The sequence below is a fragment of the Lagopus muta genome, chromosome 2 (genome assembly GCF_023343835.1).
Source record: "Lagopus muta isolate bLagMut1 chromosome 2, bLagMut1 primary, whole genome shotgun sequence".
In the NCBI taxonomy this organism is placed as follows: Eukaryota; Metazoa; Chordata; class Aves; order Galliformes; family Phasianidae; genus Lagopus; species Lagopus muta.
The window spans coordinates 65,017,927-65,043,600 of NC_064434.1; the positions used below are offsets into that span (position 1 = coordinate 65,017,927).

A 25,674-nucleotide genomic window follows, 5' to 3' on the forward strand; every position below is an offset into this window, starting at 1 on the left:
AACTGGTCTGGAATGAGACTTCCCCTCACCAGGTTTATTCCACCTTTTCTGGAGAACTAAGTGGGAAGTTCTAGTGGATACTCATGGACTCCCTAAGTGTGCTCTGCAGAGGAGTTTGCTATAAAGTGGTAGGAGCTGAGCCTGCTCAGCATCGGGCACTGAGATTTTCAGGGGTGTATATGGGCAGTGACATAAATCAGCCACTATCTACATGCTTTCTTTCATGTAAAATTAGTGCAGTGTGGAGGTGGCTTGGAACTACAGATACATTCTTGCTTGCTATGGAAATGAGCTGCAAGTGTGAAAAAAGCATTACTTCATGAGTGTCCTGCCTGGGCTGTAAAAGTCACTGTTGTCAAATGTCCGGGGAAATGTGAAAGTACTGAGAAGATGAATAGAGAAATTCAGTGGAAGATGGTCTGTGAGAGCCTGAATAGGAAATCCATGGAGTCAACTGCCATGGCTGTGGCTGGTGGTAGTGGGAGAGCAAGCTGGAAAAGGGTGGGCTATGTCTCCATGGTCCTTTCCTCAGTGCTGGGTGGGGGCTGTTGTGCTGGCCCCTCCACTGCTGCCCAGTGAAATCAGGTTTGGAATAAAAGCGGAGCCTTACTTGGGTACAGCTTCTGAAGTCAGAATTTGAAGATAAATTGTGTTTTCCTTGCTTCTTTCTTGTCTGCAGAAGGAATAAGGGAAAGACAGATGATGCTCTGGTGTGGCAAAGAACATTATCCACTAAATAGCCCATCTGCTTAAATTCTCTGGAGACTAAATTTAACAACTCTCCCATCACTGGCAGTTTTTCAAATGAGATCAAACTATTTGAGAGAACAGCAAGAAAAGAAGTAATTTGAAGAATTTCTGTAGGCTGACTGCAGCTGCATGGATGTCTGAAAATCATGTTAGTGGTTGCATTAGTAACTTTGTCATTTCCTACTGTTAAAGCTGTTATTCTAGGTGGTTTCTACAGTAACTTCTGGGTGTGTATTTGCCTGTATGCACTTCCTTCTAGAGACTTCTTCCTCTCCTGTCCTGCGCTGTGTTGCACTCAGAACCTGGCCTGGCCAGAAAGTGTCAGGTTCCCAACTGGACTTCTGGTGATGAATGGCAACAAGAGGGCTTTGATGCCATGAAGGAAAGCTGCTCTGATCTGTGGGGCCTGCGCTTGAAGCACCATACCTGTGCATGTTTTCAGCATCTTCAATGGTCTCAGGCAGAGTTTTTCCCTTCGTCTCAGGTAGGAGCAAGACCAAGCCACCACCAACAAAAGCAATCCCAGCTGCAGAGAGAAAGCAAGAACAAGGCTCACAAAGGCAATGCAGGGATCAGGCCTCAGCTTATTCCAAATTTCTCGTTAATTCTGAGACACAGTTTATGATTGAACAGTGATTGCAAACATCTCTGAGAGGCATAGGAGGCCTGGAACACTGGCCTGGTCCATAGGTCCTCAAGCAGTCTGGCTCCCTTGCTTTGTGCATGCAGTGCAAAGGAAACAGATTTTGGCTCTACTTGTTCTGCTGGGATGTGATGGGGGTGATGCTAGCTAGCTGCCGTTCCTACTTTGGCTATAATTAAGATGTGAAAGAAAGGGTACTATCAGCCTATCCTGCCTATTTTGCCTTCTGTTTAGTTTTGGACCCTGTTATGACCACATACAGGATAGAAGGTGCAGCTGGGCATACCAGAATGAATATGTGCAGGAGCATTGATCCTAAATGACAGTGGGATCACTGAAGGGCTAGGCACCTGAGGTGTATGCAAGAGATGCAGGAGAAGAGAGGCCAGCCTGTGCTGACCTCTAGTCCCTTGACTATATTGAAGATGTGTAGCACTGAACCCAAAGACCTTTTTACCAGGGGAAGGTTCAGTAAGAGCAAGTCAAAGCTTGAGAGAGCTGCTTCCAAAACATGAGATTCCCTTTGTTGAAAGGACTAAGGGAGTGTATTCAGCTCAATTCCCAACTGCTAGATGGGAGAAACTTAAGCTAGATCTGATATGCATATGTTCATTTCTCTTAGCATTATTTTTTTTTTTAAACAGTGGGGAAATAGGTCACCGAAATCACTCATCTAGGCTGAGGCCATCTAACCACCTCCTAGCTCTCTTACCAAAGAGAACCAAGGGCAGCTCGTGCCAGAGCTCCGCCAGTCTGTACACGATGAAGGGAGTCATGATTCCACCGATGTCACACATGGATGAGCAGATCAGCACCCCTAGGTTCCTGGAAGAGACAGACACTGGCCCACGTCAAGAGCTCTGCCTAGGAGTGCCCCATAGAGCAGGGAGGGCTGTGAACCCCCCTGCTGCCACCCATGGCTAGAGTAGGGTAGAAGAGAGGGGCCAGCACCCTGCAGTGGGTATTGCAGCTGATGGGCAGAGGAACAAGCTGTGGAGACAGCAAGGCAGGAACTGAGAAAAGCCTTATCAGTGTGAACATAAAAAAGCACAGGTTGTGCATTCACCTGTGAGGAATACTGCAATGTGAAAGAGGTGAGGAGGGAGAATATGATGGCAGTCCTATCATGGGATAGAGGCGTTAATGATCACTTGACTCCAAGCTCACCAAACTGCCCTCAAAGAGGGATACGTGAAGGCTATCTGAAAAAGTTCCTTACATATCCCATTAGGGACTCCTGCCTTAGTGCCGGGCTTAGAAAAGCAGCACTGTATTTTCTCCTCACAGGGAATCTTCTCTGTTGCTCCTCACAGTGATAAGAACAGCTTACTGGTGGGCTTTCAATTTTAAATGACATTTCTGCTATTTGACAGGTCCTCTTTTTCTTCCACGACAGACATTTCTGAGGTTTAAATGGTGATTCTCTACGACAGCCTCAAGTGCATAAACATACTGCTTAAATCTAACAGAAGGAGGTACGCTTACCTGAGAGAAGTTGGATACAGCTCAGGATTTACCAAACAAACCATTTCATAGCACATGGTAATTCCCATCCTGCCCAGGCACGCTGCGGTCATTTTAAGCCAATAGAGAGCTGTAAAGACATTGTGTATATTGAGGTTGAAATACAAAACCATTTTTTTTCTGCTGTTAACACAGAACAGCATTAATGATTTAATTTAAGAAAAGAAGAACTTCACTGTCATGAACTGTCATGAGCTCTGAGCATGATTGTGTTTTCTTTCATTCTTCAAATAATTCATGATGTGATTGTCTTGATTCAAGTAAATAACAGAGGTTTGAGGCTGTCACAGAGAGAAAATGATGATACTAAGTAAATTGGGTATTTTGGTGTATTAACTGAAAGCTTAGGCAAAAATGCTATTTCCTCCATGCAATAAAACTAAGCTGTTCACAGCTGCTTTTCTGGTTGCCAAAATTTGCTAATTTGCAAGGTACTCTGCACTTTTGCACAGGGATGTCTGATGGCTTTCTGGCGGGGACAAGCTGGTGCTGTCACCCCTCTCTCTTGGTATATGCTCTGTGATCACTTTCAGACCTGAAGGTAGAGATATCTGCTGCAAATGAATGAATATTCCAGCCCTGCAGTGGGTGCCAGTCCAGGGTACTGCTGCATGCCCTATGGGTTCTTAGATCCCAATCTGACCTCGGATGGTGGTTTCAGCTGTTTCAGCTACTAGTGCATGTGCAGCATGGACTCTCTCCCTCATTTACCCCAATGAGGAATGCAGACTGACAGCTGCTGATAACTACTGCTGCAGAGCTCCTCTAGAGCTGAGCAGACTGCTGCTGCTGCACATGGCTGGCAATTGCAGCTGTGGGCAGCAGCTGGAAGCCTCCTGCACCAGTGCTGCTTTGGAAAAGCACATCAGTCCCCTCTGTATCCCTGCAATCCCCAGCTGTGTGTGAAATATCTATTGTCTGAATGCTTTGTTATTTTTGCCTATTATTATTTTTCCATTACATTTTCTGTTTTCTGTCCTTGTTCTGCTGTGAACTGATGGCTGTTTGGCACTATTATTTCTGTGGTTTCAGTCTAACTATGCTCCATAAAAAGAAAGGAAAGATGTTCCAGTCAGTGGCTCTCGTGGGACGTTTCCTTGAGACTCCGGCCTTGTAGAGAATGTTCAGCTGAATAAAAGCCAAGTGCCTTTCACTGTGGTTGCTCAACATCCTACACTGCAGGAAGCAACGTATCCAGATGGTGTTTAAGTGTGTGTGTCACCACATTTTAACTTTTTAGAAACAGAAAAGATGGACTTTGGAGGATGAACACCCAGAACGGAGCATCCAAATTCTAAGCCACACAAAAATTAAAGAATAACAGGGCATTTCTTGTGGTCTAGCACAGGCAGACTTGCCATCTTATTTGGTGCTATTTTGAAAATGTAATTGATCTTCCTCAAACCTCTCATTATCTGGTGTAAATGGTGATACCGGGCATACATAGGCTTCTATGGCATTTGTGTTCATTGGATCACAATACTGATGTGGGCTAGGTTTGCAAAGATTACTTTCAATTTTCCAGAACAATAACATGGAGATGTGGAGAGATTTCATTGACTGAGGAGATTTGAATGACTCACTGTCTGGGACGAATGCCGTAACAAGGCAGGCACCACCTGTCATCACATTTGCCACAGCCCATGGGTAGCGACGGCCAATGCGATCCACTGTTAACAAGAGGATGAAGGCAGCTGGGAACTCAACAAGAGCAGAATAGAGGAAATCCAGGTAAATGTTCCCACTAGCTAGTCCCATGTGCATGATGAGCCCTTGGTAGAGGACGGAGCTTGTGAACCTATGCAAAGAACAGGCAGATGAAATCAAACTCTTTGGGAGAGAGCTTATGTAAAGGACTCAGATTCATAGCTGGTCCAACCATGACATTTTAAGGAATTGAATACAATTCCTCCACGTAGGTTGCAAAGTATTCCCTTACCAACTGTACATCAAAATGAATGTGTGCTTTCTTATCTGAGGTGTTCTGACCAGGTCTAGATATGAAGGTTTCAGCTTTTCTCCATCTTCATCTTCAGATTTGAGGTTCTGGAAGCACAAGTGAGAGAAGGATAAAAAATTAGAGTTAGCAGGCAAGAGTAAGCAAGGAATATTTTTCCCTGGATTTATGGGAAGATATTAGTATTGATTTATCAGTTATGAAAGCAAAATAACTTCTCCGAGGTTTTGGGGGAAAGAAAATATGAAAATGTGTGTAGACAGTTCCCATGTCTGTGCAGCCATATTTATGAGGTTGTTGCATGACGTGAAGTGGTAGATTAAAAAATGAATGAGGATGTCTTGGAATGCTCAGTCATGAAATTGGGTGAGTTTACTGCATGTTGATTGGTACTAATTAAAGGAAGAATATTTCTTGTCTGTTGGCTATTTTTGCAAGCCTCTTTTCTCAAACATGGTCTTTAGAGTCCTAGGCAGGCAAAGAAAAGCCACTTGTTGTATGTTAGGGAACTGCAGTGCTTTCGGTCACCAAGCTGCTCCCAAATCTAAACCCACAGTAATCCTAACATTGTAGCTTTGCTTGCCTGAGCTTTGCATACACTCAGTAAATGCAGTACAGTCACCTGGAAAGAGGGAGGTAGCTGCTTCTTGTTTCTCTTGGCAATGCGCTTAATAACTTCCATAGCTTTGTCATTTTGCTTCTGAGTTATTAGCCACCTGGGGGACTCAGGCAGACACCTGCAGTGCATACAAGCATGACACTTAAAGGACGGGAAAAGGCAAGTAACTGCGCATGTTACAGTTTGTTCCTTGCTCCTAGATGGCTTGGAATAAACTATAATCTCCTGGGCAGGGGGAACCAAATGAAAGAAAAACAGAAGATCTGATCTGATGTTGTTTCGGAAGTCCAGTTCTGACCTCTTCAAAGAAACTTGGACTCCCAGGTGTAGTCCACTGGATTATCTTTTTGATTTAGGGATGCTGGGAGTGGTGACACTGGAAACTTAGGAACTTACCAGTGGTAGAGTAAGAAGAAGAAATTGGGCAGGGTGACAGCAAGCTGAAGCCATCTCCAGCGTGGGAGCACATAAGCCACAGCAGTGAGGATGAGGAGTCCCACAGTGAAGGCAAGTTGGTAGATGATGCCCACTGTCCTCCGGAAGCTTAAGCCAACGAATTCTGCAGCTACAAAGATAATGTTGTGTGAGGCACAGGGACCTTATGGCATCGTGTGAGGACATGGGTTTAGTTGGGGAAGCAGAACTGGCCTGGTGTACAGGCTACAGCCTCGGCACAGGAGGCAACTGGTGCCACTTTTCTGACTGTCTACGAGATGTGGTTTGCTGTGCTTAGAAGCAACTGACAGTGTGGCTGCAGCTGTGGCTGACCGTGTAGCATGACTCAGCTTTGCAGAAGTCTCCATCAGTCAGCTAGGGGCTTGGCCCCTCTACCAGGACTGTCAGGCCTCACCCAAAACAAGGGCAAATACAGCTCTCTGTCTCTCATTCCACCTAACCAAGACTAGCTTGCAACACCAGCAGCCTGCTGGCATCTGCTGGCTCCTGACACAGCAAAGCCATTTTGGCACAAGGTTTATGAAACACAAATGTTATCTCCTGCAGTGCTGCTTGCTGCTGCCTTTCCTGGAAAAGCATTGAATGTCTTTGCAGCATTTTCAGTTCTTGCCCCCAGACTTTGCCCTCTCATTTGACGTGTCACTTCGGATACAAATGCTCCTTAGCGTCTAGAGCTGCCTCCTCATTATTCTATGTATGTGTACAAGTTGGTGCAAGCTTTCCAGGAATAAAATGTTGATTTGATAACAAAGTCTGTAGGCCTGTAAACCCTCAGACAGGCAGCTCACAAAAGAAAACACAGCTTGACTCATAGACGGTTTAAAGCAACAAAGTGCGGTTGTGCAGTCAATAGCACGCTGTCCCTGTCTCCACAGATCCCCAGAGGACACCAGCAGTGGCCAGCCCTGCTGCTAACTCGGGTTTCCTGCCCGGTGAGAGGAACTGCAAGGTGCCGTAACTCAAGACGTAGCCTGTCAGCCAGCCCCCCTTGCTGACCAGCCCCTGGATCAACCGAAAGATCACTGTCCACGTGTAGCTGGGTGCGAAGGCCACGAGAACCCCTGAGACAGAATTGATGAGGACTGTGATCAAGAGGCAGAGCTTGCGACCAAACCTGCAGAGGGAAAGAAGAAGAAAAGAGAGGAAAAAAGGCTCAGCTCACAGCTGCACAAAATTCCAGCTGAATAGCAAAGATTCCTCATGAGTAACCCATTGAAACAAACCCATTCAGGGCCACCAACTTCCATAGAGGTTACATGCAGCAGGGGAGTTGGAGCTTGATGATTCTTAAGGTCCCTTCCAACCCAAGCCATTCTATGATTCTATGAAACAAAGGTTGCTTTCCTCTTTCAGATTTTGTTCCAAGTGTTTTCTCAGGTACAAGGAATGCAAACCTTTATTAGTATCCTGAGTCCTGACCTGAATACTAAGTTTTTGATCATCTACCCTGTGGTGTGTTTAAGGAACTGACCTCTCCTTCCAAAATCACTTCCCTGGTCTTTTCCTCTCATCTACTTTCCCACCCAGTGGGGCACAGACCTGTGGAGAAGAGCTGAGGTGGAAGTTGTACAAGTTGTTACTGTGTTTGCTTAGCATTGCCACTACCACAGCAGCCTGAAGAGTCAGTCAGGCTGATGGTGTTTTCAGTGACCAAATGCAGAAGCAAGAGTTAATAGAAGGAAGAGGGACTATACCTCTTCTGAGATATGTTTGGAAATGGAGGGACCACAGAAAGGACCTGAAAAGCGGGAGGAATGTAGGAGCCATGTTGTTTTGTTCTATTCCTGAGCTCTGGTGCTTTTCCCATTTGCATTAGCTGGTGACAGATACCAAGAGGTACCATGGTGCTTGGGCAGAAAGAAAGCTTGGCTTTGGCCAAGCTCCCCTGCCACCATGCTCACCTGCTGCACACACAGGGTGGGGTGGCAGACCAAAGGGTATGAAGAGACTGCGAATGTTCCCTGTCCCCCTTTTCTCTACTCTTTCTGAGTAGAAGTCTGGATCTGCTATTCCCTTCACAGCATTTTTCATTTCAGTAGAAGCTCAGGGAACTCCCTCATCCTGTGTTATCAGGTCACCACTTCTGGTTAATGACTTAGTAAATGAGTTCAATAAATGCTCTACTGAGGCCCTTCATCCCATCTTTCAAAGCTGCAATATTTTTTTTTAATGTAGATCGTATTTGGTTACTGTTTTCTTTACCTGTTTTCTCATTTAATCTTTCTGTCTGCTAAGCTCTTCTAGAAGGGGGTCTTGGGTATTCCTGTTATTTGTCATTCACTGTGACTCACCCGTACATAGTCAGAAATAGAATGTTTCCAAAAGAAACAAGCTTACTTGAGCACTAGAAAGGCATTTGTTCTCTAGCTGACGGAGACATATATTCCGTTAGAAGTTCGATTTATAAAAGCCATTAAATTAGTTAGTGTGCACTGGCAAAAACAGCATTATAATAAATGCCAGCCAAAATAAATGTCTTCTGTTCTCCACAATAAGCAGCTGATCAAATCTCTCATACTTTCTTTCTTTCATGAGTCTGACATACTAATATTTTTTGACTGTTTCAAAGACCAGCCCATGAGGAGCTTGTCAGACCACAAGAGATGGATGTCCTCTCCTGAGATGGCCTTTTCTTAGAGGCCTGGCAATAAATGACAAAGGTGCAAACACTGAATCTTAGCACTGACCTTGTCTGCTGTCTAAGGAAACAGGAGTGCCCTTTCCAAGACACCAGTGTTTGGAAATGTGCCCAGAGCCCAGTCAAGTGAATGAGTCGGTCTAATCCCTCTGAGAGAGGCGCATTTGGGAAGAGCTGATGAAATCTCCCCTGAAGCACCTAAAACGTTCTCAAGAGTACAGCAGATTTCAGGCACCTAATGTATGGAAAAAACAGCGCACTCTGTATGCACTCCTGATAGAGGATAGATGTTTCAAATTCAGGAAACACATAATTCATAGACCTTTTTTTCTCTTTCTGTCTACTAAATTTTAGGCTTCTGGAGTTGTTTTTTGTCCTAAGCACCTGGATATGAGATCTTGCTTTGCTCCTCAAGGCTTGCACTGTTTAAGACCATAGAAAATAGGGAGAGGGTGTCGGTAAATACAACAGCAGAAAAATACTCAGTGTTGTGATATGTACTTGCATTATCTTAACAGCAATGATATCTGACTCTCGGGTCTTATAATTTGCCTGATTATTTAGTGTTTTTAAACAGAAAGAGCATATCAGATATAATTTGCTCTGGGACTGTGATCCTTGGTTCTGCCGGTTCACGTAACCATATGTTGTCAAGAAATTCTTTTGCTAGTCATTTTTGCTTAGTTCATCTCTGTGTTTGAAGGGTAATTTGAACAGTTTCTCCCCTGATAGCTGTGGGATCTACTCATTGCTTTTTCATGTCCTATCATACCTAGGCTGCTACATATCTCCTCCTTTACTTCCATAAGCTGTACATCATTACTGAAATGTAAAAAGGATGGAATGCTTTCAAGTACACTGGAAAACTGGCTGATTCTATGGAGGGAAGCCTTTGTAGGACCGTTCATCTCCTATTAACTTCACCTCTTCCAAATTCCAATTTCAGCCTCTCTTATCATTATACTAGGGAAAAAAGAAAAAAAAAAAGAAAAAAGAAAAAAAGAAGCACAGGAAAATCAGCTACAAAGCATGTTTGTTTTGAGTGTAACCTCAAAAAAATGTGAGCAGATATGTGGCACGCTGACATTTATGATAGTAAAGAGGAGGTGAGAGATAATGAGATCTTAATAATAATGAAATCCCAGCTTTGTACAGAGCCAGCTGAGAGAGAGAGGGACAAGAGAAGATTTAGGATTTAGTTTTTTCTTCATCTGGGAAAAACATTCCTATTTTAAAGCTGATTTACAGCCATCTGGATAGTGTTAAAACTAACGCGAAACAAATTTGTTATGAGATGGGCAAATAGTTGTTGGTGCGTGAGATAAAATTTCATTTAAAACTCTGAGCTCATATTACAGATTGCCACTGTTAAAGAAAAAAAACCTCTTTGCTTGTGAATATGCAAATTCCACACAAAACCATTGAAAGAGTGAACACTGTGACATTTGCATGGATTCCTGGATCACAGCAGCCAGGGCTTAGGAACCACGATCCATTCACTTTTAAGAGATACATGGGCCTTCTGAAACAAGTTTTTGGCACATTTATTTCCCCTTTGAGTCATGAATGTTGTTCAGTGACATGGAGGAAGCAGAGGGCTGAAAGAAGCAGTTCATCTCACACCTTTGTACATGTTACATACCTATCTGCTATGTAGCCGATTATCACAGAGCCAATAAAGAACCCAACGTTCACAGATGACTGAAAGAGGTCCAGCTTCCAGGAGTCCTCACACACCAGGTTAAACTGCACGGACAGTCACAGAAGAATGGGAACATTCAACTCAAACCATGTTTTTTCAAGGAGGGGTAATGGAAGGAAACAACTTGGAATAGAAAAGAGTGAAATGAAAAAAACAACTAGGAAACAGGCTCTGAAAAATAAAATATGTAATCTCTTAAAGCCAACATCTGCAATACATCTCATCCAGATTTTCCAGACCTTACAGAGAAGTTATGCCCTGGAAAATAATTACACAATGACAGAAGAACAGAATGACAAAGAACAGAATGACAGAGACAGAGAATCTTTGAATGCAAAAATAAAAAAGCTCAGAGAAATGTCACCTTCTCCTCTCCCATATTTGCTTGAAATTTAGAAGATGCTTGGAGCATGGTTTCCTTCTCAGATGCCAAGGACTACTCCTAGCCATGTATTATCTCACTGTGTGAAACCAGCGCAGTGTGTAGGAGGTGGTGGGGTTACCGCTAGGCCAGCGGGGCAATTTGTGTGCAGGGGCTGTGAGCAAGGATCTCCATCCATGGAGCTTTCTATGGCTGTGCTTTGCCTTCAGATGGCATTGTGGGGTAGTGAGGAGTTTTCCCAGCCTTAGCTGAGCAATATGTTTTGCAGGAGCTGGGAGAAGCCAGGAACGTGGCCAAATGTAGCTTTTGTAAAAGTTGGAGAGGAGTCTTTGGTAAATCAATGACTGCACTGCCTTTTTCTTTTTAAAAACTATTATGAACATATCAATTCAAATGTTACTAGAATTCAGCCTGAAAATTTTGCTTTAACCCCTCTTTCTACCCCAGATAAGTTTAAGGACTGCAGGTGAGACAGATATTGTTGGACAAACTGTTCCTTACCTCAGTCACTATGGAGGTCCCGGGGTAGTCATAGACCCACCCATCTTGGCAGGGGCCAAGTGGGACAGAGCTCCGGTTGCCCACGAGGCTGCCAAGGGGGTCGGTGCAGCTGACACCCGTTGCGTTCCAGTCCACCTCATACCTGCTGCAGCGGCTGCTGTAGGCGGCCCCATGGCTGCCCCACTTGGGAACGGTGTGGTTCAGCTGCTCCGCCAGGCTCCAGCCACAGCGCTGGCTCAGCTCCGCCACGCCAGGGCTGAAGCAGCGGTGCTCGGGGGTGAACCCGAAGAAGACGACCCCCACATAGACTGGAGTGAAGGCAGCAGAAAGCAAACACAGGGCGAAGAAGGTTTGTTTCTGGAACCTGTCAAATTCTCCGATGTGCTCTAAAATGTCATCCAATGTTGGCATCTTTCTCTCTTGCTTCTCATTAAAAATTAAAATATCTAACTCTGTTGCTTTTCACAGCTTTTACCTTCACCGTGATCTTATATCACAGCTGAGGTGTTTATTTAAAACCTGTAGACAAATAATTAAAGAATGTGGTCAATTGTCAAGCCATGCATTGCAACCTTTGTTTCTCAAGAGCCTTTTCTAAACAAACTTTTGGTACTGGAATATTAACCAATTCTCTTGGACCCCCTTACCTTCCAATGCTGTAACCGATGGGATACCTGCAAGTAGGTCCTTGAAGATGTCAAAGTTGGCTCTCCTGAAGTCTAGGATTGCAATTCCACTTATTGCCTTGTTTCTTCCATGTAAGATCCTGAGCTCCACTATCTCGTGGTTGCTGCATTCAAAGCTGCCCACAACCTTCATATTCCCAGACAGTCCTTTCTTGTCATTGACAGTCTGTCAGCATAAAGTACGGTAGACAATAATTCCTTTTCCCAGTGCTTTAAAGTTAACTGAGGGCATAACTATTATGAAAGTACTGTTATTCTCTCCCCTGTATGTGTGTGACTGGAGGGCCTTATTATCAGAATTATCCTGAATATAGATAACAACTTGTTTGCTACTTTGGGGTCATGGAAAAGGACAACTCCAAGAAGACACAACAGAGCAGACTTCTATTAGGATCTCAAGAGCTAAAGAATAGCACTGTATCCCACATAGGAAGCAGACAAGACACCACAAGTACAGATTGGCATTTCTTAATTATAGGTACCCAGACCAAGCTTGCCATGGTTCACAGGTGACTGCTTTATCACAAGGAGCAAGGAAAGGATTGAGGGTCGGTGAGTGTCCCCAGGACACAGCACTGGCCCTTCCTTGTCCTGTGCCCCTGGGAAAGAGTAGGAGGAGGCTGTCCCAAGCTACAGCCTCATCTGTCAAACATGTTCCAGCTGTTTTATGTGGATTTATTAGATAGTGTTAATAGGCAAATGTGTGCTTAGGAGACGGAGGCATCTTCAATCTCTTTTACTGCGTGGGATGATTTCTTTCATGTTCTCATAACTGCAGTTACATAAGGTGCTTTCATGATGTTCCCCGTATGGTTCCCCTGTAAACAATTAGCTTGTGTTAAGTAATGTAAGTAATGATGGAATATACTGGAAGAGAAGGAATAAACTGGAAGAGATTCAGGGCACTGCATCTGAACATCAGAAGTGTGGATTTGGACAAAAACTTCTGTGGGCAAAGGCTTCGGCCATTTAAAGCATATTTCTACTGGTGAATGTTCTGAAAACAGGTTTTATTGTTCCTCTTTTCTAGTCAAAATGAAACCACTTTGCAGCTTGCCTAGTACTTCTGGAGGGAATCCCTGGGCAGGTTGGTGTCACTGAGTTAATGTCTCTCCCAGGAGCACTCAGTGACCTCTCAGGTTTATGAAGCACAAAACTAAATGATGAACTTTGGAGGTAAACAGAGGTGATAAGTAATGTGATATTTTGTAGGGCTATTAATAACAAGTCCTGCTGAGTTGCAATGAAATCATACCTGGAAATTGTCAAGAATCCCAAATGGGATTGCTACTTTGCAATAAACATCTTTTACAGCTAAGAAAAGCACAAACCTTTGACCATTTACAACTTAACTGTTCACCTATCTGTGTTTAATTCTGTTTTACATCAGAAGCAGGGAACAGGCTATTTCCCGTGTGAATGCTTCAGGTCAGAGGGAAAGGACCTCGGTGCACAAGCAGCCCTTAAACTGTACTCCCAGCTGCACACACACAGCTTCTCAGTGCATGTATTTGACACATCTGTTCTCAGCTAAAATTTGGGCCAGCGAAAACCCAATTAATTGCAACAAAAGTGCATAAAGCATCCCAAAGGTGTGCTTACTCCCTTTTCTGATTCTGCCAGGTTTAGTTTCATCCTGGAGGAAGACAGATATAGTTATTGGTTCATCTGCCAGTTTTGCTGGCAGAGAGTTGTCTCCACTTGTAAGGTATACTAGTGTTCCTTCTCTTGGAAAACCTCTAGTGGCACTTAGAAATTCTCTTGTATTGCCAGTAAGCTAGTTTTAGATATTGCATGGCACCTGGAGGATTCTTCTATCGAGCTGCCCTCAAATATCTTAGCAAGACTCCCTAAGACTGGTGACACCAGCCATAGGGGAACAGAGGGGTTTTCTCTAACAAATATTGTGTGAACATCCTCCTCACATTCCAGTTCTTCAGTAACTGTTTTGGAAAGTAACTCCTGAGAAGAACAGCCATTGCATCCAGCCTTGTTCCCTGGCTGAGGCACACCTCAGCCTGTTGAACTCCATCCTCCATCCTGTTGGACAATTCATGTGATAGCTCAGCAGGGTTCAGTGTACGTATTGGTGTCTGAGCTGGTGGGACAAGGGCTTCCAGTTGAGGAGATGGAGCAGGGCATGCCTTGGCTAGTCCATTCCATCAACACGAGGGAATGGAAATTTCACTGACATATGACTTCTGTCATTTTAGCACATCAGAGTGTGTTTGTTCGATCACTTTAAGAAGTTTTGCAGATGAGTTTTTTTCACTTTTGAGGGGGATGGAGCAGAGAGCAAGCATGTATGCAGTTCTGTTGGTAGATCTGAGTGCAAATGAACATACAGCATGATAGCTTACCAGTGTGACATCTGTACTGAGAACCTAAACAAGGCTCTATTTGGCCTAGAGCACTGTTCCACACCCACACTGCTTAATCTTTACCACCTCATTCTGCTTTCCCTTGTTCTCATTACCATGGTCCTCACAATGCCCAGATGTGTTTGGAGCAGTGACACAGGCCAAAACCTGCTACTAGTGGCCAGGATGGAAAAGATCACCCTGGTTCAGGATGATGCATTCAGATGTAAGCCATACCATGCTACATGCCTCCAGCAACAAAAATGGCCCCTGCTCATTTTATTTGTTAGTGCAGATGCAGTACAATGTCAATCAGTGTATAATGTGTAACAGCAGCTGGGGAGCAAAGTAAACAAAGCTGGAGCTGTTCTGTTAGCAAAGAATATCTGGCAAAAGAACCATATTGCCCTGCAGAAGAACCATATTGCCCTGCAGTCCATGAAGCAAAGCATCAGCTCTGGCAGGTTTTCTGCATATAATCAGTAATCTCGTCAGTTTACAGCAGTGAAACATTACCATGCCCTACTATACAGATGTCCACCTTCCAAAAGATGTGTTCCTGTACTCTGACCCTCCTGACTTTAGATGTATGCTTGCAGGGCTGAGTGAAATAGGAATGAAACAAAGCCTAAAATTCTGCTCTAAAAAATTAGATACAGATGCAAGCCAGGTCTAATTAATCCACAATAGTAATGTATAATTATAGCATATATGCTGTCAAACAATAGCCCTGACAATCAAAGAACTGAAAGCATCTTCTCACTCCTGAAGATCAAAACTGAAATAGAAGGATTTAACAGGCTAGCGTTCTAGAGAGGTTAGCCTTCAGGTCTTTGAGAATTCAGGCTAAAATGACTTACTAAAGATGCCTTAGACAGTCATTTCCACTAAGGTGCCTGCTCTGGTGCTCACCTATATGCAAGCATCACTGTGTTGAATTCCTTCTGGTGAGTCATTCTTTTATCCATATCACTTAGTTGTGCTTTCGGTTAGTGCTTTGCTGTATGTAGTTTTATTGCAACTCTGTTTCCTGTTAGGAGATGAGCATTTAACAGGGATCTTTACAGGTGATGCTACGAGCCAGAATCAAGTACTGATCTAAGGATCAGATTTAAGGAAGATATACCGTATTCACAGGAGTATCTTTGAGAATCACTGCATTCAAACAAGCAATGAGCCATGTTGCCACTGGGGTTCATTGCTTATGCATTAGGGAGGAGGTAGATGAGACAGTCAGAGCCACTCAGACTTCTTAGTGTGAAGGTCTCACTTCCTATTCCCTTTCCACTGACCAGCTCTGGCTCTTGTTAGTCCTGTACATCATGAACAAAACCAGATCACTGATTAGGTAAATGCTGATCCTAGTAACTATTGGGATAGTTTTATCTTGCAGTAGTCAGACATAGGGGCTTAGCGAAGGGCTGAGGAGGGGCAGAGTCAGCACAAGGGAAGGGACCAGACCACATGGCTGGGAGCCACTGGTAGAGAGAGGCTGGAACACGGAGCAAAGGACAGGGTCACAGAATGACAGAATGGCTGAAGTTGGAAGAGATCCAGCCTAAGCCCCTGTTCAAGCAGGTTCCCCTAGAGCACATTATCTGGGATTGCATCCTGGTGGGTTTTGAATATCTCCAGAGAAGACGACACCATAACCTCTCTAAGAAACCTGTGCCAGTGCTTCATCACCTACATAGTACGGAAGATTTTCCTCATGTTCAGTCTTCCTGTGTTTCAGTTTTTTGCCTGTTTCCTCTCATCGTATTGCTGGGCACCAATGAGATGAGTCTGGCCTCAATCTCTTGACACTCTCCATACAGATATTTGTAGACATTCATAAGATCACCTCAAGCCTTCTCATTGTTGGATTGTATATGCCCAGGTCCCTCAGCCTTTCTTCATAAGAGAGATGCTCCAGACCCTTCATCATTTTAGAGCCCTTTGTTAGATGTTTTCCTTATAGTGACAAGCCCAGCTGTCACATAGCTTCAGTTTTCAGTAGGGCTTCACCTCAGCTGACTTCAGCCATGTCAGTGCTGAGCATACAGTCTGAGCTAGATGTCCATGCCTGCTGTCCATGCCTGTCTAGTCAACAGAGAAAGACAGGTGTATAGTAGAAGCCTTCAAAGGTGATTGACAGAAGAACTGTGCACCCAGAGCTGTTAGCAGCCATCTGGATGAGGTGTTGACGCATGAAGACATTTCTGGCAAGTTAACTAAGACATAAAGTGCTGGGCTCAGAGTGGGGCTATGCTGACATGCTGACTGCTCGCAGCACCTGATCAGTTGATCAGTTGTGAATCCTTTTGGGAGAAAGGTGTAGGTCAAAAATGCAAAAAAGAAAAAAAAAAAAAAAAAAAAAGCAAATTTTGGGCAGCCCAGGTGTCATAACTCACCAGTGTTTTGCATCACAGGATCTCAGGTTTTCAGACCCAGAGGTGAGAATTAGGTATCTAAAAGCCAAGAGCTGACTATAGAGGGAGCCTACGCACCTTTGTTTTTAGGCTAAGTTATTTGAAGAAACAAGTGTTTGTTCTTAGTATTTATTTACATCTAAAGAATGTATTACATAACTGAAAGTAAGAGAAACAGAATGTACCTTATGGTTGGTTCACTTAGTACTAACACATTTTTCTTAGATGATAATTACACTGTATTTGGCAAAAAACCCTCTATCTTTGGATTACCCGCCTCTAAATCCACAAGTCTCTACATGAGCTCATTTTCTCATCACTAATTACCACACAGTATTGTGCAACCTGGGAGTAGCTCTGCCTATGACAACTCAGTGCACAGTCCTCACTCTTCAGCTTCTGCTGTGGCATGCAGTGTGATCTGCAGCTGGAGTTTGCCCTCTGAACATTGCATTTCTGCTTTTGCAGTGGGTGGGAGCATGGCTGAATCACTCTGCCACTGGTGTTGGGGCACAGAGGCCACACATGGCTGGGTTGACGGATGCTCATGCTGCACCACAGCACCTCAGTATGCTGAGCACCTGTGCCATGGGGTGCTGCTGTTTTGTTCTGGCTCACCAAGGAGACAGCAAGGTCACCCTGCAGCACACCTGGGACGTGGGCAGCTGCTCTTATCGGAGGGGGCGGAGATAACATACTTCTATGGGGAGAAAAGAGTTCTGGTGGTAACTACTGGTACAGAGTCTAAGGGTGTGCTTCGCACTTCAGGAAAAATACATGGGTTTTGTTCAGTGGCGATCTGAGCTTTTGCACATGCCCACCCACCCATATAGCTCACAAAACTTGTCCAAGAGCTGCATGGAGGGTGAGGCTCTTTTCAGACAGAGGTGAGGTTGTACCTGATGTTGATATGGGCCAGCATGGGCTGTTTGCAGCTATCCTTGTGTTTCAGCCCATTCTGCTGTCACATCCAGCCACATGGCTGAGAAGCATGCTGGTGCTGAGCTTTAGTCTCCTGATCACCTGCCATTCATGGTTGGAAAATTACTAGCCTGGTTCCAGAGGGCTTGCATTCTAAGTTTCAGGTTTATTTCCTTTGTGTATGTGAACTGCTGATACCAGCTCTAAGGGGAATGGAACTCAGCATGAGACCAGCAGTGCAAACAATACAGATATTACAAAGCTAGATCCTACACAAGGATCTTGACAAATGAGTGAGGATGGAGTGGACATGTAGAGACTGCAGCATAACATAGGTTTTTGCTGGGAGAAATTTAGCTTGCACCAACTCTGCTGTTAGAGGCAATGTGCTGGGTAACTGCACTCTTAGGTAGACAGCAAGGGCTGAGGCAGTATCTGTTTTACAGTTCATACTCTGCACACTGTAGAGTGGGGACAGCACCTGCCCTGCTGGGGGTGAAGAAGAGGCTGCTTCTCTGAGAGACAGGAGGGGGCATGGAGGAGAGACTGAACTGCAGAATCACAAGACAAGACTGCTCTGGAGCAAAATACCCCAACCCCAGAAAGATGGAGAGGATCAGGGGATCATGGGAAGATGCTGCTGTAGTCCTTCAAGACTGATTTGTCCTCCTTGGAGACCCTAAACTCGTCTTGCTCTGTTTCAACCTGTGGCAGATCCTACTGACTCTTCCTGCAGCCCTTGTCCTGGGCATCTAGATGAAATCCCATGAGATCCTTGAGGCAACAATATACAAGTACCTGGAGTGGTGGACTGTCTCAAGCCAGTCCTATTAGGATAAAATGTGTCATAACACTCTGAGACCTGATTTTCTGCATTTCTAACAGCCCTGCTTTTAAGGTAGCTGCTATGAAAGCAGTTTGACCAGATGCTCAGCTTGGGTCTGCTGCCTCTGGCACCATACAGGTGCTGCCCCAGCAGAGGACGGCGTTTCCAACACTACCTCTTATGGAAGGTGCTCGTAAGTCTTCTCTAGTAGAGAAGTTGAGAGATCACACTCTTTCATTTCCATACCTTAGCTTTAGTTTTTGGGTTTTGGTGTCTTTTAGTTTGGTTTAATGAATATTTAGATGTCCATCTGCACTTCTGGGAGATAATAAAACATGCTGGTGCCACAAATCCTATTGCAACTACACATGAGATAATGCAAATGTAATCTCACAGCATCTAGAAGGATAAAGAAAGCTGCCAAGGAGCTTAATGCCAAAATGGACACACCTATATAAAGAATTATTCAGCTGAATGCTACAGATTTATCGTGAATTGTATTTCAGCCTTGTATTGGTTCAATAGTAGCAGTTATTGGAGGGATAATGATAGCACAAAAATTTCTGTTAGGACTGTTACAATCAGAGAAGGCACCGTCTTCTTTGTTTTTGCATTTTCTGCACTATTTGTAAATCCAGACTCTGTTTTTGAAATATTTTTTATCACTGCGAAAGGACAAGGATTGGAAGAATCTAGCAGCTATCCTTCTGTGGTTTTGTATATATATGTACAGAATTATAGTTAAACAAGCACCGAAGATGAGACATTGAACTTTTTATAGCAAATGATTGGTGGAATTGACACGTTTATGGACAGCTTCAAAAAGAACCAAAACAAAAACAAAAAACAAACCAAAAAACCTGGCTGGATTTGGCTCTGGGCAGCCTGGTCTGGTGGTTGGCAACTCTGCCCACGACAGGGGGATTGAAACTAGATGGTCATTATGGTCCTTTTCAACCCAGGCCATTCTATGATTCATTCTATGGTTCTATGAATGTGGACAGCCTTCCTTCCCTTCATCCCCAGGGCTCTGTAACTTCAGTGTGACTGACTAGACTAAAGAGTCTGGGCTGAGAATTGAAGGCTGTCCACAATGAAAGGCAAGGAAGCTTGCTAGCAGGCAGCATTGAAGCCAAACATTATGTATGGAATATGACTTAGGAATCTGAGACAGATGTTTTTTGATTGAGTCTTCCCCAGTGGCCACTAGTACTGCTGTGCTGCCCAGCAGGCTTAGAGGCTGCCCTTCTGACTGATCAGGTGCCTCAGTTACTGCCTCTGGTGAAAGAAGCAAGGCAGTGGGTAGATGTTGGTCATCATTAGACATCCCCTTCAGGGTGGTGGTAGGTGGGAAGAAACTACCCATGAGCTTCAGTGAGATCATATTGGTACCCCTGAGCATCTGTAGGGCTGGTTGCCTTCTTGAATGAACAGCTTGTGAGATACCTGAGCTTCTGAAGTGATCAGCCATGGGAAACCCTGGCCAATTCACATCAGAGGGAGTGAGCAGAATGCGATCATTGGACTTGGCACGAGTGTACCATAAATCCAGCATAGAGTTACTATGGGGCTGGAGTGGGTCTGCTTTTGATGTATGAGGAACTGGATAGCTACAGCTGAGAGAGCTCCCAGTGGAAGACCCTCTTTCAGTAAATGGAGCGGAGGTGCCAAGTCATGCACATTAGTTTAAGTGACTGCAGAAGAACAGTACATCCCTCTGGACCCATGGTGGTTTCCCCAGGCTGAGGTGGTGGAACCAGCAGCGCAGACAGTTTTGCAGTGCACAGGTTGTTCTGCAGAAAAGTATCTTGGACTGAATGACCTCATAAAATGCGTGTTGTGACAATCCTATTGAGCAAGAAATCCATTTAATGCAGGATTCCAGTGACTTGTCAGTTACTGGGCTGCTCCCATGAGGATGACACGTAAGAGTAAGTGGACTGTGACTGTACCAGGAAATTCAGAGCCTCAGTTTCATTTTTATGAGTCCCTGAGAGTGGAAGTTGCTAGCAGGACAGTGAGTTATATCTGTGGGGAGCATCTAGCTTATCAACTATTCACAGAGAATATGTGCTTTTGCAGGCTTTTTCAGACCAGGTCATAACTACATTGCAGCAATGTCAATATTTAACTGCACTTGATCCTTGAATGCAGCAGAAGATGCTGGGATCTCAACTTTTCTACCTGATCTCTGGATAAGTCTTTACTGTGACCTGCAGCAGAATTGAACACTCCAATAATGCCAGCACTAGTTCCCAGCTTGCACAGTACACAACGCTGACATTAATTGCCTTTGAATAAACACGTGCTTCTGTTGAATTAGTGCACATGATATAGGGTGTATGCCAGATTTCTGCTTTTACATGGGTCTCATTGCCAGCCCCAGGATGACAGGAGATACCCAAGCCAGTAGACCATGAAGAACTTGACCAGAAAGTCTCTTCAGTACTTTCTGGACAAACCATGCAAGTTTATACACGTGGTTGAAGTCATTGAGAAATGTTTCCTTGAGTTCTGCAGACACAAGAGGAATAGTGGATAGAAATACATCTGCCAAGGAATGTGCCAGGCAGGTGACAGCATCTTCTTCAATGAATTTGGACAGAGTAGGGTGTACAAACCTCAGCACAACTGTCCTTCCATTCTGGTCCTCTGTAGGGCTGAACCATGCTACCATGAGGCCACAAATCCGAACCCAGCTCAAATCAAATATGACAGCTACCCAGTGGGGAAAAATACATCAGCCTCCTAAACTCTGATTTTACCTAGAACATCCTATAAGACTTGCATGTGCTCTTATTTACAGGTGGCAACTGTTCAGTCAGATGATAACACACAAGAACATTGTTTAAACTTCTGTTTTACTGTGGTTATCTTGGGGTTTCCAGTTACAGAGAATTCAATAGAAAAACAATTTCCTGTGCTGTACCCGGAGCACTGCGGTGACACTATGGTGGCATCTAGTGATGCAAACTCCCATTCTCATGGCTCCCAGTAAGCTCAGAGTGTGCTGTGGTGAAGATTTTGTGGTCCATTCCTGTTCAGCCTCTTTTCCTCCTTGGTTCTGAGGTCACAGCGCTTGTGTGTCATGTTCCCATTTGAGTTTGGTGCCATGTATTGTTGCTTCTTCTTCCAGCACTGCCTTATAATCAATTTTTTTCTAGCCAGTGACCTTTACCTCAGGCCTCATCTTGCATCAGGACTCCACGTGCAGGCTATCACCCCAGCTGCCCCTTGGGAGCAGCCATGTCACTGGGCCAGTTGTGACTGCAGCCATCAGTGCAGCCTCTCTGAACCCTCAGTCTAAGGCTTGCACAAGCACACAGCATTCCTCTGGGAAAGGTGAGCAGTGCAGAGGAAGCAGGCTGCTGTCCACCTACCTCCACCAGGTGAACTCAGACACTGTGCCACAGGCTGTGCAGCAGCAGACAGGGAGATCCTGAATGCTTTCTGGGACGGCAGCTCCCCTGCCACAGACCAGTTGTTTTTCCCCACCATCCTCATCTCCTCACAGACTTTCCCATTTGAGCCTAACCTGCCATCCCCGGTTCTGCTGGTTTTTGCAGTTATTTGGTATCTGTGGTATGGTAGCCTCTGTGTTTTGTGCCTGGGTCAGCAACTCCTTTGAGCTGTTAACTCCCTGCTGAAATACTAGCAGCTATGTGGGCCCAGCATGGATTGGTGCTGTGTGCAGCTGGGTATTTAGAAGTTGAGTGGTTGGGATGGTGCCAGAAGCTATGCTGCTGATGCTTATGCGGAGATGACATGGCAACACTGCCATGTATTAAACAAAACCAAAGTTGACCTCTTCTACTTCACCTCAGCTATGGGAAGAAAAAATAGCGTATGAAAATACTAAACTACTGAACTAAAAATACTGTATGAAATAATCCTCTAAATAATCTTTTAATGAAGCTCATGTCTGGATGAGCCTCCGAAATCTCAGTTTCAAGGATCTGATAGTTAATCCAGTAAAAGCCTGTTTGCTGAAGCTGGTCCTTGCCATCTCCTCAGCTCAGTGCAGAGGCACAAATAGGTGAGGCCGAGAATGCCAGCTGCCCCACAGAGCTCTTGTAGGCATCTCTGCAGGGACACAGCAGCTGTTGGTACTGCCTTGTAGGGGTCCCCTCCCTGCTTCCCAGCATGAAGCTGGGCTACCTACCACCCCTTGTTTGGTCTTGGTGGTTTCCTGTATCACTTTGTTGCCCCAGACTCACACTGCATTATTTTGTCTAGTCCAGCTCCCAAAGACACAGGTGACAAACTTTGCACCCAGTCACTGCACGGTTTGTTTCACAGGAAAATGGATGTGAATGCTGCAACTTCTGAGAAATACTGGGCTTGAACTGGCCTTTGTTTCAGCTCATCTGCTTGCTCAGAATTTCAGGATCTCAATAGCTGTTCCCTTTCTGCCTTGATTTTCAAATGTTTGTTGAATCAGTCCTGCTGTGGGTCTTCACATCATCTATTTACATATTTGTGCTTCTTTTTTTTTTTTTTTAAATTATTCTTAAATGCTCAGAAGCATTAACCAAAGAAGGTGAAATATAGTAATTTAGTGTAGTAAATGTAATGACATTTCAAAGCAAATGAGCCTTAAAACAACTGAAAGTAATTAAAATAACCTGTGGTAGGTTCATACGTACAAAAAATGCCCATTTTGGGTAGCGTGCTAGGTGATGGAGCATGAACAGTGAGGGTGTATGCCCAGTTAAACAGCCAGATGGAAGTGGCTTTGTCCTTCCTATTATTAAAGCATGCTCATCAAATAGAAGGTAAGAACCCAGACATACAGGATTCCTTCTGGTTTGTGTTGTGAAGTGAGAACAAAGGACACAGTGTTATAGCAGAGATAAACTACAAAACCAGTCAACTATAAATAGACTGTTAGCACTGTGAGCTTCCAAAAACAACAAGATGGAGATTAGAGGAAGGCGTTGAAGAATTATGGGTTCACATCCAAAAACCAACAACAAGCAAACGAACCAATCATCCAAACGCAAAAAAAACAACACCCAACAACAACAACAACAACAAAAAAACCACCACAAGCAAAACTGATCTAATTTCCCCACGTTTTCCAGGCAGGACTTGAGGCAAGTATAGCCTGAGAAAGAAGGCAAGTAGTAATTCACAGCTGCCTGATAACAGTGGTACTTTTTTTCTTCTTCTTTTTTTTTTTTTTGGGGGGGGGGAGGGAGGCTTTCATTCTTATCTCTAGAAATATTCTTGCTTGTTGCACTATATGAGGTAACCCTTGTTTAACTCAGGCTTCCTTATCTTGTGACCAAAAATTCCAGTTATTTAAAGTTATTAGCAAGGTTCTTCCAAGCATACTCTGAAATTACAGGATATTTACCTGAACAGGAAGATAGTGCAGCTCCTCTACTGGTCTCCAGTGCTTAGAGAGATGCAGGTGTTTGCTGTTTCCTGAGTAGCATTAAAGTCAGTGAGGCACAGACCCCCCTTATCAGAGGGGTGTCTGAATGCCTAGAACCTCATGCTCTCCAGAAGATGACAGGTGCAGCGTACAGCTGTTGTGGTGCAGCCAGCCATCCAGGCCTTGGAGTGTACTGTTTCTCAGCAGCCCTTGGTACCTGAATTCCCACTCTCTGCACTGAGGCAGCAGAATGTGAGGATGGTCTTTGGCTGTAAGTTAGAGGATGCCTTCCTGCTCTGCTCTAACCTTTTTGCTTATACATGCTCAAAATAAATATAAATATGGTCCATAAACATGGGCTATCTCAGTTGTGCTCACTGCTCTCTCCCTCCCCTGTGTGTGCCTCTTTGTTCCTTTTTTGCTTTTCCCTTCATGCTTTGTTTTTTCTTTCTCACTTGGACTTTCCCATTTCTCCCTGTATCTCTATCTTTCTCTGCTATTTCAGCTGCTGTGCTTGTGATGAGTACAGATCCCCCTGGTTGTAGTGCTCTATAGTTCCTAGAACTACACTTATGTCTATTTGTTCTTGGAACCAGATAGTAAAAATAGTCTAACAGCCATGGAAATAGTGAGGGAGATGAGTACATGTGCTGTACGTTGCTTTCATGGATTGCCAAAAGGTGGAAACCCCGTTGCTTGATATTGACTTTTCCCATGTCTCAAAGCTAGCCTGCAGCTAACTAAGTTGATCTTGGAGGCCTGGGAAAGGACATGCTCCACTGAGTAGAGTTGCACCTCTTGGACAGAGAGAGAAAATCTGAAAGAAAAATAATTGAGAGAGAAAAGATGAAAATGGGTAGTGAGGAAAAAGAAAGCTTGATAAAGTGTAAGGAAAAAAAGCCAAAAAAACCCAAACCAGACAAAAGAGCTGTCAGAGAAAATGCTGCATGTAATCTAGTATCCTGACTTGGAATGAGATTGTACACATGTGGGAGAGGGGGGCACAAACTTCTATAACTGTCCCCCAAAGGAGATCTTACTCTGATCTCAAGGAATCCACAATTTTATCTCCAAGATTGAAGTCTTGTATGTTTCCATCCTGGTTTCTTAATGAGATGTATGAACGAGATGTTAACAAGAGCTCTATGAACATGCAGTATTTATGGGGGCTGCGGTTAAGGTTCTTCGCTTCAACATGGAGGAGCAATGATTTCGGCACAGAACCACTGCAGCTGGCTTTCAGTGGGGGTGAAGCGACTGGAGAGGAATTAAGAAGGACTCTCTCATCTTCTGCTTTGAACTGAGCTTTGCCATTAAGATACTGTAATTTGAGCTACTACTACCAAGTTCATCACCATGGACTCTGCTGTGAAGCCACCAGGTAGTGGAGGTACAGACAATCCCCAAATGCTGCAGTCCAGCAGAAGGGCTGCCCCTTTTCCTGGCATGGAGGGCTGAAGAAAAGACTGGTGTGGGCAGTCTTCTTGCCCTAGGATGGGGTGATACCGATGTGTTTACACTCCTGTTGCTTTAGGCTACCTCATCTATAGCAGATTTGTATGGGAGACAAACATTTGGGAGTATGAAGCAGCATCATCAAGTTGCATAATGAGCAGGGTGGATGATGGCTGCCCGAACACACCCCAAGGCCCTCTTTTATTTGGCTTTCTACAGCACATGTTTTTCTGTACAATTTAGTCACAGAAACGATGCTATAATCTATGATTGTGTCCTAAAGTGTCTGTGTATTCAGTGATGTCACTGCTATGTTGCTTACGTTGTCCCAGAGGATACCAAGGTTTTTAAGTTTCTCTGAGCCACTGGTAAGTTATCTGGAGCGTTATGCTAAAACTGGAACTTCCTAGGATTAGACCAGAGTAGGTATTGATCCAAGTCTCTCATGCTGTCACCCAGACAT

At 44.4% G+C, this 25,674-nt stretch overlaps 1 protein-coding gene across 2 annotated transcripts in view; it reads right to left on the reverse strand.

The window, feature by feature from the left end:
* The window catches only part of LOC125689961 (solute carrier family 22 member 2-like), a 30,026-nt gene that overhangs the window by 1,961 nt on the left and 2,391 nt on the right, over window positions 1-25,674 (reverse strand). For both annotated transcript variants that reach the window (XM_048937776.1, XM_048937777.1), the window contains exons 2-14: window positions 23,736-24,573; window positions 11,820-12,024; window positions 11,173-11,691; window positions 10,230-10,333; window positions 6,909-7,063; window positions 5,890-6,058; window positions 5,497-5,611; window positions 4,857-4,963; window positions 4,501-4,715; window positions 2,879-2,987; window positions 2,106-2,218; window positions 1,177-1,276; window positions 611-673 (exon numbers count right to left, since the gene is read on the reverse strand). In XM_048937776.1, the coding sequence (XP_048793733.1) occupies window positions 611-673; window positions 1,177-1,276; window positions 2,106-2,218; window positions 2,879-2,987; window positions 4,501-4,715; window positions 4,857-4,963; window positions 5,497-5,611; window positions 5,890-6,058; window positions 6,909-7,063; window positions 10,230-10,333; window positions 11,173-11,583 (1,661 nt within the window). In that variant the 5' untranslated portion in view covers window positions 11,584-11,691; window positions 11,820-12,024; window positions 23,736-24,573. The remainder of the gene's footprint in view (window positions 1-610; window positions 674-1,176; window positions 1,277-2,105; window positions 2,219-2,878; window positions 2,988-4,500; window positions 4,716-4,856; window positions 4,964-5,496; window positions 5,612-5,889; window positions 6,059-6,908; window positions 7,064-10,229; window positions 10,334-11,172; window positions 11,692-11,819; window positions 12,025-23,735; window positions 24,574-25,674) is intronic.